Genomic DNA, 14,144 nt, shown 5'->3' with positions numbered 1-14,144 from the left:
AAGATAAGTAATAACATTTCTCCTGCCTGTGTGTTCACCGGAGCTGGAACATCACAGTCTCTAAGCTGAGGGATGCTGTGGGAATGTTCTTGGGCCTTTCTTGCTTTAGAAATGAGCCTTTCATTCACCCATACTGTGAGCTGCAGAGAGATCCTTGCCCAATGCCATTTCCATTATTCTGTTTTACACAAAGTGAAGGGGCCCTGTGAATTTCACTGTGTTTGCCAAGGCAGTGACAGACTCAAACACTCCAGTACTCAATTCTGCTCTTTGAAGAGAGGATGCAGTGCTGAAGTGCTGTCAGCGACATATTGGCCAAATGTCATTAAACAAGGCTGGCTGAGAAGCATTTCAGTCATTTCTAATGTTTTTCACTTGTGACAGTAATTTTATTAGGTGTAGTTGTGAGCAGGGTATGGATCTCTTATGAGGCTACAGTTCTGCTGGTGGTACCTTATGCTTTAAGAAATAACTAAATTGGCCTTCAGGTCCCTAAGAGACAGCTGCACAAAACTTACTTATTGTTTGGTGCAACTCAATGAGTTTTGTTTCATAAAGGCATCAAGGGCTGATTAAGAATGGAGTATTCTCTAATTGTGAGTTATTTCATTATCTTTTTATTGTCCAGGCTGCAAAGGTATCCACATCAAAAGGAAAAGGAAAATTGCTACAACTTTCTTCCAGGATCACATTTGACCTAGAAAAATGGGAAACTGTCAGCCTTTAGCATTCTCCATTTACAGGCTCCCAGCAGAGATGTAAAAATGCATAAAGAAATTTTGCACTTTTAAAAAACTCCAGGAATAATCATCCTAATAAACTAAAACAAAGAAATGTAAAAATAGCTGAAAAAGCCTAACTGCTCAGGAGCAAGGAAGAAAACTAACCTCATTTGGGAAATTCAATTAGTTCACAAAATTTAATTTTGATGGGACATACTGAACCCTGGTAAAAAATAACAAGGTGTGTTAAGGAAACCTACAAAACGTGTGCTCTGTTATCTCCTTTATACTAGGCCAACTTAGGCCATTGAAAGATGTGATCACCACAGACCACTGAAATGGGAGCTGAGGTGTTCCCGGGGAAGTGCCAAAATCATACTGAAAACTGGAGCTGGGTAAATTCCCTGCCCCAGTATTGAACTTGTAGAATAATGCCATTTGGATCCTTCCAAAATTACCTGTCAAATTGTACTCAGATTTTTTTCATTCTAAAGGAGGTTGATGCTCAGCTACTCTGTCCTAGTGAAACCACAGGAGATGGGAGTTACCTAACCTCAGCATACCCTGTGGCTTTCCTGGGGGCAGGATCTGGGTTCAGAAAAGCTCAGAAGAGGAGAGAACTGACTCTTAGGTCTCCCACGTCTCTGGGTGAGGTTTGTAACTACAGAGATGCTGGGCAAAACAGTGTTACCATCAGTTCTCTGTCCATCTTCCTGTCTCCTCTGTTTTGGTCTTTCTGTATTTAAATAGGGTTGTTTGAATCAAAACATTTTATTTTCCATACATAGAATTCTTCTTGCTGACATAAGTAAAAAGACTCAGAAATAAGGTTTTGCTACTTTTTTCAGTTCAATAGCCAAAGACATTGGTGTAGCCATCTACTCATAGTGAGCCACTGTTTCCATCCTTTGCAGTCTGTGTGCAAAGCACAGATTTACAGAAATCCAGGAGCATGCCAGAGCTACATAAGGCATCTTCTGTCGTTGATTTGCCCTTCCATATGACACTATGTGGTTTTGCTCTCTTCTGTGCCATGGATAAGAGTGCTGGGCTGTCCAGCTCTGAGTGAACATCAGATAATTACGTTCTTACACGGGAATTTTTGCAGCCTCGGGAGAGGGGAGAGAGAATTTCAGTGTCTTATATTACCTTTTCTATCTCTCCAGAAAGGTTTTTTGAGGACCATGAAAATGTTGTTAAAGTTTTATCAGACTGGACTCGAGACACTGAGAATAAGATTCTGTTTTTGGAAAAAAGTGAAAAATATGCTTTATTTAAAAATCCTCAGGTAAGTTAACATGGTAGTTGGATAAGAATCTAAAATCATGTCATTTACTCTGTATGCTGCCTTAATAATTTGCTTTCAGCTCTGTTAGTTCAAAATTAGAGAAAAGAAAACTTGTGCTTTCAACCAAAAAAATTCCTGGAATATTGAATGCAAGGATTTGAAAATTAGTGCTTTCCATTCTTTTCTGATACTAAAGTCCCATCTGCAGTGGTAAAAAATGAAGCATCTAGTTCTCCACTGGTGAAAGCTGTTGCTTAGGCACAGCTCTCAGAACCAAAGTGAGATGGCACAGTTGTCAAAACTCAGATTGTGTCATTGCTACAGTAAGACACTGTTTCTACTGATGAAAATCAACATTTCCTTGAAGATCCAGTTTTTTCCAGCTGTATGTGAAACTTCATAGAAAATATGCTGTGTAATACAGTGAGTTTATCTGAATTCCATTTAGACTTTGGAGAAGAAATGGGTGAACAGTAACGTAGACACCCTAACTCTGTAGGGTCTACACACTGAAATGCATCAAATTATTCAGAATAGGTGTAAATACAAATGATTATAGTGATATGTGGTCAAAACCCTATTTAAAACCACCTGAACACATACATTCAGTAGATTCTGGGGCACTAGATTTTTCCCGTTGTCAGTGGCTTTACAGCTTTCTGAGCATCTGGTTTGTTCCTGAGAGCAGCAACAGAAAAATTGAGCAATTCAGCTTTGCTGAAAAAAAATGAGTCAAATATGTAATTTGGCAGCAAATCTCACCAAGATGCTCATTAGGAAGTTTGATGTGTTTTGGGGTTGGTTTTGTTTGTTTGTTTGTTTTTCTGCTTTTCTTTTTTTTAAATAAGCCAATGTTTAAAATAAAATCTATGGAGAGAAAGTTTCGTTCGTTGTCAAAGTATCCACAGTCAGGGAAAGGAAATTTACCCTGTGGTATACATAGATTGATGCTGATTTTTAAAATTAAACAGTGAAGCCAGTTTTGGAAGTAAAACATGCATGATAACTCAGGATGTCATACTTTCCAAGGGCCATAAGTATACCTAGCTGCAGAGGTTCAATCATACATTTAATTTGTATACCACTAAGTGTTATTTGGGAAAGTGCCTTAGGGCAAGACTGTGAAGCTCCCATGGAAAGTAAATTTTTGATGAAGATTGTGGGCACTTTGATTGATTGATTGATTGATTGCACTTCAGAAATAAATATGACCTAAACTAAAACCAGAATATGAGTGTAGCTTTGTCCTGAGATGTGTCTTGGGACATGCTGAGCTTGATCTGGACATGTCTGCAGCCCTTGAGCTTGAGTCTCTCTGAGATCTCGCAGTTTTTTACCTTGCAGATTTTTTTCTGGAAAAACAAAAAGGCAAATTCCAAATGTGGCCAGGTGTCTACAATGTATTCTTAGACAAATAAGTGATACAAAATTTTCACTACAGGGATTTGAAGCAATTAAATGCTTTTTAAAATCTTATTATAAAGATGTCCAGATGTATCACTAAAACAAGTGGGCCTCTAGAGAAAGTCTATAAGCTGTGCCAATGTTAATTGTTTCTTTCTGTGAACTAGTTATGTACATGGTATAGATTAAACAACAATTAATGAAATGTGTTTCATTTTCTAAGGAGGAACTAAAGTTTTGAAATGGAAGATTTATCTTCTATTTGTGTTCTATTAACATGCTGCTCAGCTAATGCCAGTTTGTCATTCTTGTCATGCAGTACTCTCTTGGTATTTTTTCTGCAACTTTTTTTTTTCTGAAAACAGTTTTTTAAAGTATTTGAAATACATTTTAGAAAAAGCATCTGCAAAATCCTCAGGTGTTCCCCTCTTCACACTTTTGCCCTTTCCTCAATGTAACATAATTTAGCCTGGTAGGAATACACAGGAAATGACTGTTCCATGAATGGCACCAGTGATTCATGTACAGAGATGGAGAATCACAAGTCTCTGACTGCAGAGTGAAATGAAAGTGCATATTGGTACATGTGCAAATAAAGAAAACCTTTACAAAGGAAAGGTGATGCTTTGTCATGCAGTTGAGTGATGCTGTGCTTGACACTTGAAAGGAAAGGTTGTCAGATCTCAACACCTCTTTTCAAAAAGCTCAAAAAATAACTCTCATCTAAAAATGACTCTAGAAAAAGGGAAATTGTAGAAAATGCTTTGGTTCATTTAAACAGGATTATCTGTAAGGGGCAGGTGGATTAAAAATTCTGACTGTAAATGCTGGGAATGGTCTTAGAACACTATTTGATCTTTGCTTACACACATTTTGATTTCCTGTGTTTTTCTTCTGCTGATAAAAGCAGACAGGATAAATTAAAATAGTGCAGGTGACACCACATGCATGTGGTGATTGTTAATTATTGTTATTAGTAGTAGTAGGAGTAGTTTTATTATTATTGCTGGTTTTATTATTAGTGGTGGTTTTATTATGATTTTGGAAAGTTTTAATGAAAACTTACGATAATTTGTTCATAATTCATAATCTTCAAGGCATGAAAAGTCAGCTCTAGTAATTCCTTCCGCCTATAGAATCAAGTAAACAGAGTTGAAAATCAGAATTTCAAGGCTTCAGAAGAGCTTTGCCTTCAGCTTCATATATTTATTTACTTATGCAATCTACAGAGCAATTGTAGATATCTTCTAGTATTTTTAATGGGCATTGCTTAAATGACACATCTTGATACAAATTGTGGTTATGCCCATGTTCTTTTATTTTTTCTGCACAATCTATGCTGCATTCAGCATGCAGTTGCAATGGACTGAAATGAGATGCGAGCTGGCCAGGTCTTGCCTCATTCCAGGTGCAGTCTGGATGAGGATAAACAGGCAGCTCATTTCACAGATGATAAAATGGTCATGAGTATGGAGCATCTGCCTTGTTTGCTGCATGCAGTGTGATCTGTGCACTTGCAAACCCTGTAGATGTTCTGGAAAATCAGTTTCAGTAGCTTTAAAGCAAAAATGCAACCTACTTAGAAGGCAAATCAGAGATAGGATTCTACCTTGAACACCTGTGTTCTGTGTATGTACTAAGTAGCTGCTGCATTCCAGCTTGGATGGGGCTACGTATGAAAAAAAGATGAAAGGGGAGGTGCTGCTTCATTTAGAAAATTCTATCTTTTAAAATATAAAGACATGGAACACTGATCAGAGAGTTTGGCAGTGCAGTAGTTAAGGCTGCTGTTTATGCCATGATCCAAATTTGGTTTGTTTACTTGAGGAGATGTTCTTTGAAACTATTGAAAATGAGGGCTATACAGGGGAGAGAGATGCAGCCACAATTTTTTTACCTGCCTTTCCATACAAAAGGAGATGACTCTCTCCCTTAGTGGAAAGGTTGCATGCATAGACTAGTGGTACTTTACAGTGCAGAACACAAAATTAATTAAAGCCTGCATAAAGTCTTAGCAGGATTTTTTTTCTGTTCATATGAACCTTCCTCCTAGTGTAAATCCATAGATGGGTCATCAGATAGTTTCACTGCTGTCTTGGGTAAGCACAGGGAGAAATTCTGCCAGAATGTCTCTTCAGAATGTCACAGCTGGGTAGCAGTACGTGTTGAAGCTGCTACTGGCTCTACATTAGTCTGAGTCAGGCAGAATGATGGTAGAGTGACTGGCATTGTGTCAGCTTCAGCTGGTCTAGGATGTGTTAGCATGGAGTAATTCAGCAAAAATCACTTGACTGCTCCTCTCTGCAGCAAATAACCAAAACAGTGCAAACAAAGCAAACCCAGTGACAAAGTATGCCAGCATACTTTGGTTTGTTTGTTAAAATAACCCTCTCGGTTTGCTTTCTTCTGTTACCAGCCTAAGAGGCTGAACCTATTCCATTCAGGATTCTCTCTATCAAGAGAAAGACATTGTCCTTTGCATGTAAAAAATAGTTAATTCTCAAATCTGTAGGCATGCAGAGAGTTGCCCTGTAGCCACATCTTGTCCCACTAATGACCTGATATACTAGACCAAATGTGCTTTTCCCAGTGGTGTCCTCAGACAGGAAAGAGCTTGGCTTTTATCATGACCTTTGGCTACTGGACTTGGAATGGCCTCTTGTGGACACATGTGGTTTGCCTCCTGTAGGATAAATGTGTTTCAGATAAAAAATAGGAGACCACACAGTGATAAAACAAGTACAGTCTGCTTCCCAGGTTTTTAGCCACTGTCAGTAAGTATCATGTACATCTAGATCTGAGGGCAGAGTCTTAAAGCAGGGAATCTGCAATAAATGAAAAGTGTGTTAGCAGGTGAAAGATGACCACGTACATCTGTGTATCATTGGTTTAGGTGGCAGAGCCCTGTTTCCCTATCGAGAAAGCTGTGTTGCTAGAGACCCAACATGGATATAATTTCAAACTTTCTTTCTTTACCATTGATCATGTCAGTATGGGGTGGTCTGTGTTTCTGCTAAATAGATGCCAGATGCCTGGATGTGAATCACTTATAATCAGAGGAACTTTATTTTCTTATTATCTGTTTGCTTGACTGCTGACTGAGCCAGATGAATACTCTCCCCATCAGTAGCAAAGCTGATGAGCCAAGCCTTGTTGAGATAATGATAAGGTGTATTTACCTTGATAAATCTTTGTTGTGTATTTTAGGGGTTATACTCTGTCTTTATAATGAACTAAAGAAGAAAAGGACTTAAAGCTTGCATCTCCCTCTGCTTTCCAAATCCATCCCAAAGACCAGAGGCTCGACCCAACCTAAGAGTAGCCTCTGAGATTTCTTTTCATACCTTCATTAGTGCAAAAGTGAGTGTGCCAACATCAAGCCAGCAGTGCTGTGATGGTGCTCCCTGTAAAGAGTTGTTGCACATGTACAGAGGACTTGGCTGCAGCTGCTCAGAACAGTTGTGGGGTTTTTCCCACTGTGTTGAGTGGAGTATTGTCATACAGTCAGACCTAATGGTTTTGGGCTGCATAGGCAGGGATCACTGTACAGGTTGTTCTGAGGACATACTTTTAAGCAGGTTTTATTTTGACTCACTTTGGGTTTTTTCCTCTATGAATACTGTCTTCAGATGTAGCCTCAAAGCTCTTGTCCTTAGCTTAACTTCATCCGTGGATTGAAAATGTGCCCAGGCAGTCTGGGCCAGCTATATGTTACTGCATATCCTGAAAAAGAACACTACTGTATTTCCTAGCTTAACTGTCTATTGCTATTGTATTGAATGTTCATGTTTCTTTTCTTATGTTCATACCACAGAAATGGCATCAGTGTAGGCCAAATTGCAGGTGGCTGTGTTTCTGATTTCCCCTGACTGTTCTGATGTGAACTTCTAAGAAAGCAGTTTTTTAAAGAACTGGGTTTGAGATCATCCACACCTCTTCCCCTTCCTCTCCTGGTGCCCCTCCAAAAAACATCTGTTGAAGGCTTTTGTTCTGGGAGACAGTTGTTCACAACCCTAATTGAAAAAGAGATGTGGTTGTGTGGAAGAACAGGGTTTCACTTCAGATAAGCCTCATTGCTGTAAACATGGTATGCTGGCAGGACAGATTTGCTGCTTATTTCTCTCTTTCTTATACTGTAGCATGAGCATGTTCCTTCATTTACACTTCGCTTTTCTTTTGGTAATGTTTGTGTTTGTGTTGCAGCTTAGTTGTTGCGGAGTTCTAGACATGCAAATTGACACATTCTCACAGTTTTGGGATATGAAAAAATTGAGAGTGATGAGAAGTCAGATAAACGATAGAACTGCTGAAAAATTAAGAGTAATTTTTAAGTGGCTAGCTTTCAAAATTTGTCCATTTTTAAAGATTTTTGTCTATTTCCTAGAAAATGGTGTTTGGTTTATGTCCTTTGTTCTGCAAACTTAGCTTTTTTGAGTAATTCTAGGGAAATCAGTAAGTCTTTCCCATGCATCAAGTATTTTCCAAGCCCGATCTACTCACATGTACTTTTGTTTAGAAAATTGTAAAACACAAGAAATTTGAGTGTCATCACTGTTCTGTCCTCAAGCCCATGGCTCCAAATGCTACTTGATGCATGGCATAGCTCTTTGTCCTACCTGATTCCTCCATGCCCAGATTCCTGCCTTGCTGTCTGCAGGCAGCCAGGCTCTGCTGCCTGGCTGAGCAAAGCTGCTGCACGGGCTCCAGCACACAAGTCTGAGCTCCTGAGCTACCTTCCCACTGCCTGGACTTGCACATATGTCTAAGTGCTGCCCTTCTGTCCATCTGTATGGTGTAGATGGATACAAAATTGGTTTTGCTATTTACCAGTGGGTGAGTTTATTTTTACAGATAACAGTGTGCATGAGGTGCTGTTCATCCTTGTTTGCAGGGGCAGACAGGCACTGAGTCCTTGGAGGGCAGCTGCAGATTCATAGACCTCTGTCAAAGAAGAGGAGGGTAATTTCAAAATGTAGACTTTTATTTCAGTAGGCTGGAGCACATGTGCCAAGATACCATGGTGATCCTGTCTTCTGAGTTCTTCTAGATTATTGAATACCTCCTCCATTGCATCACGATGCTTTGCACAGCATAAGTTTAAAAGTTTAAAGTAGAAAGTGTTTTAAAAGTAGAAAGCAGTAATATTCAATAAAGGCATTGGCATATAAGCACTTTTGTTATTTTTCATTATTCTATTATTAAAAATAATAATTTGTTTATATAATAAATAACAATAATAAAATAATAATTTATTTATATAAGCTATATCCAGAGTGGTAGATATGAAGCGTGCAAAGTATGCTGTTAGGAAAAATGCTTTCTAGACTTTTGATACTGAATTATATTAATATATATTACATATAATTAATTATAATAATTATATATAATTAATTATATTAATATATATTATCAGCATGCAATAAAAATTTATGTTCTCTGCAGCGTGTAATAATTTAGGAAGTGGTGCAAATTAGAATGATAAAATCAAACCCATTGATCCAGAAAAATAGAGAAAAACATAAACCAGTGTTTGTAAACTTTGGGAGGTTGTATATACACAGGCAAAATCAATTTTTTATTCCTTTTGAGATATATGAAAAAACTCATGATCAGGCAGGTGTGATTAATGTTTTCTGTAAGAAGAGTCCATAAGCATCTGCCTCTTGCATCAGCTGGCTTGGGTAGTCAATATTGAAAGAGTGAGTAACTGCTGGTGGGCTTGGAGGGGTCTGGATACTTGTATTGCTGTCTTTATAATGAACATCAATTTCTTTTGTGTCTTAATCAGAATTTTTACCTGGCAAGCAAAGGGAAGAATGAAAGCAAAGAAATGAATGATAGAAACAAAGAGGCTTTACTGGAGGTAAGCCAGCTTTCTAGGATGAAGATGCAAATGTCACCAGAACTCTGCCACCACCTGCGTCTGTTCTACAACAGCATTTAGTTCTTTGTGGGCAAATGTGTAACAGGAAGTTCTGTGATTGTTCATGTCTTTGTCTCTAAGGTTTAATATTTGGATTTTGCTTCTGCTGCTCTTCATTAAAAATGTAGATTATATCCCTTGCCAGATTAATTAAAGGATAGAGTATTATTTTGTTGTAATAGACCCCAATGCCATGAAATGTTTTGACTTTGTGTTTCTATGAAGAGTAATGCTATGATAACAATAGAAACAGTGTTAAACTAATAAGAATAAAATAAACAGCTGTGCCACACCCTTAGGCCAACCCTATATTGTTGGTAAGGTTGAGCAGTAGTAAACAGTTGTACTGTACTTCTCTCTTGTTCAAGTTATTGGTACTACAACAGAAAAAGAAACACAGCATTTTTTGGCAAGTCAGCTGTTTAGCCTCTTGCCTTTCCTGCAGAAGCTTTACTTCAGTTGTATGTTTGAGAGAGAAAACTTCAGCACTGTATGAAAGAAAATGCTACCACAGTTCTGCTGGCAAGAATTTTGGCTTTGACAAAAATTGACAAAGGAAATGCTGTTCTCAGGTGACAGTATTCCCATTTCAAAATGAGTGCATCTCGTGAAGGCTCCAGATGTCAACCAGCAAAATTCCAGGTGAATTCTAAGTAAAAATGGTAGCTGATAAGTGTTGGCATGAAAAATTACCCCACAGCAGGTCCTTCAAGCAATTAAGTATATTTATTTGAACAGTATTTTAAATGCCAGAGTGTATTTCAAAATGAAAGTAGAGATTGAGACAGGCTTTTTTCTTTAGCTGTTTTTAGGTCTCTAAGCTATCTCTAAAGAGTTTATCAACAGAAGTATTTCTCTACAGAGCATCAGATAGAGCAATTTTTAAAAAATCAACAGCAGCAGCACCAACCATTCTGTTTTATTCCCTTCACTAAACATGTCTGTGTAGAGTTAAAGCTTTTTGTAGATTTTTGCTTGATCCTTTGGAGGAGGTTTTGTGAGTCTTCCAGTTTGAGCACCCACATTGCATAGCCAAGTTACCACATTAGTTTGGAAAAGTTTCCTTTCCCTGTCTAAGGTGTTCATCTTCCTGGTATCTGCATTCCCCATGTTCGCTGCCACAGGAAATAACTTTATTTTTCAAGGGAGTCTTTTTCTGCTGTTTATTAATACAGTTGTGCTTAAATCAATTCATTTTGTGTATTATTATTCTTGTTGCATAGGAAAGCTTCTGTGGGACATCTGTCATTGTGCCAGAGCTTGAAGGGGCCCTTTATTTAAAAGAAGATGGAAAAAAGTCCTGGAAGAGACGTTATTTTCTTCTACGAGCTTCTGGAATTTATTATGTACCCAAGGGAAAAACCAAGGTCAGGAAGCCAAATAATCCTTTTTGCAATAAAACAATTCATAGAGGTGAAAGTGAAGAACTCCCAAGGTGACATTTTAAGAGTACTATCTGGTGCATCTGGGAGGGTTGGTGGTTTTTTGGTTCAACTCTTACTACACCACTTGTACAAATATTAGAAAATAGTCACTGAATCCTGTCACGTTTATCTCCTTGTGATTTCTGTGGATAGATAAAAGCATTCATGAAAATGAATGCTCCAGAAGTCAGTAGGGGAAAAAAAAACAGGGCAGAGCCCTTCAGCTGGTGTTATCCTGCCAAAATGCTTCACTGTTACATGGGCTCCCTGTGGAAGAATATTTTTAAGTTCTCAAGTAAACTTCTTATCACAAGAAAGTGGAATTTTACTTTGTTTGATGGTGACTTTCTGCACTGGTAACCAGCATGAAGAAATGCTATAGATTTTTTTTTCCTGCAGTGATCTTTACCTAAATAATATGCTGTACTGTTTAAGGCTTTTTAAGACTGCCTTTTGTGTAGAAAGAAATGAGACAGAAGCATCCGCCTGACCAAAACAAATGCACTGATATTTACTATTGCAAAGTATTTAAAGAGTTTGAATTGCCAGGACTGGAATAAAAAAGAGGTCCTGGACATGTTGCACATTAGGGCAGCTGGCTTCTCATTTTCAGTGATGGGGTAGAATGGGTTCTGGAGGTGGTGGGTTTGCTTTTTGCTTTTTGTATTGTGAAAACCCCTTCTGTTACCACGTCCAGCTCTGATAGTGCTTCATATCTGAAAATTCTGGTGGTGCTATTGGAGATACTCTGTTATGATTTGTACTGTGAAACTTAACTGTCCTGCCATTCCCTTACTAAATTACAAAGGAAAAAAAACAAAGCCAGTAGCTTGTAAAGGATTGCTGTGCTGCTATTCCAGTGACCTGTGTTTATAACCAAATCTCAGTGAAACATAGACCTACCTGCTTTATTTTGGAATTTATTTTGACTTCACCTGACCCTGAGAGAATGGCTTTCAGCCCTTAAAATGTATTGTACACACAGAACATCCTATCAATTAGGAGCTAGAATGCTATTTGGAAGGCATTTAAGGTGGAATGAGTATAAGAACAGTCAAATGAAAAGTCCATCTGGGACATTTCCTTGTAGCCTGCCTCCCATGATGGCCAACAGCACAGTACCAAAGCAGGGCAATCATGTACTGACACTTACCCAGCATTTTTTTATCATCCAGTGTTACCCATTTCAGTGTCTTTCCATCATAATGCAAATGGGGCGTGTGCTTTCTTTTTTTTGAGATGATAATCTGCAACCACAGGCTCAGAATGGAGTCATAGTTACCATGTAACAGCTGTTTTAATTTAACACTTTATTGCCTGGTAATCAATTCAGTCAATCATTGCCTAGTCAATCATTACAGCCTGTGTAACACCTGCCTGTAACTGAGCCTTTTTAAGGAACTGTGTGAGTGCTTCAAACTCACTATATTACCAATTCAGCTATTTACAGGGACTGAGGACCTTGCAGCTAGTTCTTTAGGTAATAGTCACAGCTCTTTAAAATGGTACTGCAGCCAGCTGTTTGCTTCTGCTTCTCTAACAGCTTTCAGCAAAAGGACACACATGTCCATGCCTCAGCCATTCCAGAGAAACTCAGGTCTGAGCTCGAATCTGTGTTTAATGATCATTTAAGTTATTTCATGGAGTCTGTATTGGAACAGCTGAGGCTCAGGTACACATGTATTAAGTGCTGACAGTAATCTCTGGTTGGTGAGCAGGGTGCAGTGAGGGTGCTAAACATCTTAAACCACTGCAGCAAAATTCAGCAGAGATCTTCAGTCAAAACCCTTAAATTATGAGAGTTCATTCCATGTCAGGATGGTATGAAGAGTGCCCATGCACCTTGCTGCAGTCCTGCACTTGAGGATAGAGTGATTTTTCATTGAGATACAGAAATAAACAGTTGGCAGACGATACCTTCAGCTGCTGCAGCTGTTTTGAAATTCATTGTGTAATCATGTCTCACTTCTTAAAAAAAAGCAAAGAAGTCTGGCATACCTTTGGCACTTGATGTTGGCTGTAAAATACATTTGCAAACATGAAAATATAGGAACACATGTAGATGATACACTGGCCTTTGGTGTTTTTTGGTTTGTTTTTGGTTTTTGTTTGGGGTTTTTTAACAAGCCAGGCACCATTCAGCACTGCTGTCATAATTTCTTCAGTATTACTCTACTTACATCCCATTCAAAAGCATGTTCTTAATGGACAAGGTCACAAAACAACAGAATCAGAATTGCAGATACAGTTTAAAAATTAATTTCTGTTAATTATGTTGCTTTGTCATGTTAACATTGCAGAAATACTAGCAATAAGTGCTCTTGTCCCTTGCATAAAAATTTGTTCCTTACTTCAAAGAAAATAACAACTGCATTCATATTGGTCCTAATTGTCATTACCTGGTTCATAACAGAAAGGAATGAGTCATTATATGGCACAGATTTGAGCACATTTAGGAAATTACATTGTTGGAAAATCCTTCATCCATGCAGTCAATGACAAAATCCCCAACACCAGCTTCAGGAGAGCAAAGGGAGAGAGAGAAGCCCAGCCTGCACACTGTATGGAGTGTTTTTCTCACCCCACAAATCTTACTTGAAAACTCATTTTGTCAATAAACCAAATTCAAGGGCATATTGCCAGGAAAATATAAAAAATAACAACAGAATTAAAGGACCATCAGATGCGAGAGTGCAACCCATTCTTAGTGTTAGAGAGGGTTTGTGGTTTGATTTTTCTTACTTTCTCAGTTTCTCAATTTCTCAGTTTAGGTAAGACTGACAACGTGACACAGCCATTTCCACCTACAGGATTGCAAAAGTTATGCTTTAAATGCAAGTACTGCAATGAGAAGTGTTCCAGCAACAGAAACCTTGTTACTTTAGCAACATACTGTGGCCAAGCAAATATAGTGATATACAGAAAGGAATGATGCCAGGAAATTGGAGAAAATTCAAAGCAAAACTGATGAAACTTGTTTATATCCTAATTATCCCTATTATTATCCAGAGAGTTTGTCTGTTACATACACATACACACAAAAAAAACCCCTCAAGCAAGCTCACAAAGCAATTTAGAAGCCCCAGCCTTATTTTTCCCCTCCAGATTGTAAGGGTATGGTTGCAAAGCCTATATCTGTTTTACCACAGTTGTTTCTTCTTTTAGTGTTTAATTTGGTCTAATTAGCCATAAACCATAATCTCCATACAAAGCAATAAAGCACATCAAAACCAGAACAGTAGTAAAATATTGCACTGACTTATATTTTATTCCTAATATGTATGGGCCCTCTTCCAATTACTGGCTTAAGAATGGACACTCTTAAAATTAATCTTCAGTCAACGTAATTAAAGTTAACAAATAAAAAGCATTGGCCTTCATGT

At 38.1% G+C, this 14,144-nt stretch overlaps 1 protein-coding gene across 1 annotated transcript in view; it reads left to right on the top strand.

The window, feature by feature from the left end:
• Positions 1–14,144, top strand: part of APBB1IP (amyloid beta precursor protein binding family B member 1 interacting protein) — a 56,135-nt gene that overhangs the window by 21,784 nt on the left and 20,207 nt on the right. The window contains exons 7-9 of the mRNA XM_071734964.1: positions 1,889–2,010; positions 9,203–9,277; positions 10,561–10,704. Coding sequence (XP_071591065.1) covers positions 1,889–2,010; positions 9,203–9,277; positions 10,561–10,704 — 341 coding nt within the window. The remainder of the gene's footprint in view (positions 1–1,888; positions 2,011–9,202; positions 9,278–10,560; positions 10,705–14,144) is intronic.

This window comes from Heliangelus exortis, chromosome 2 (assembly GCF_036169615.1).
Source record: "Heliangelus exortis chromosome 2, bHelExo1.hap1, whole genome shotgun sequence".
In the NCBI taxonomy this organism is placed as follows: Eukaryota; Metazoa; Chordata; class Aves; order Apodiformes; family Trochilidae; genus Heliangelus; species Heliangelus exortis.
This window is presented reverse-complemented; position numbering and strand designations above follow the sequence as displayed.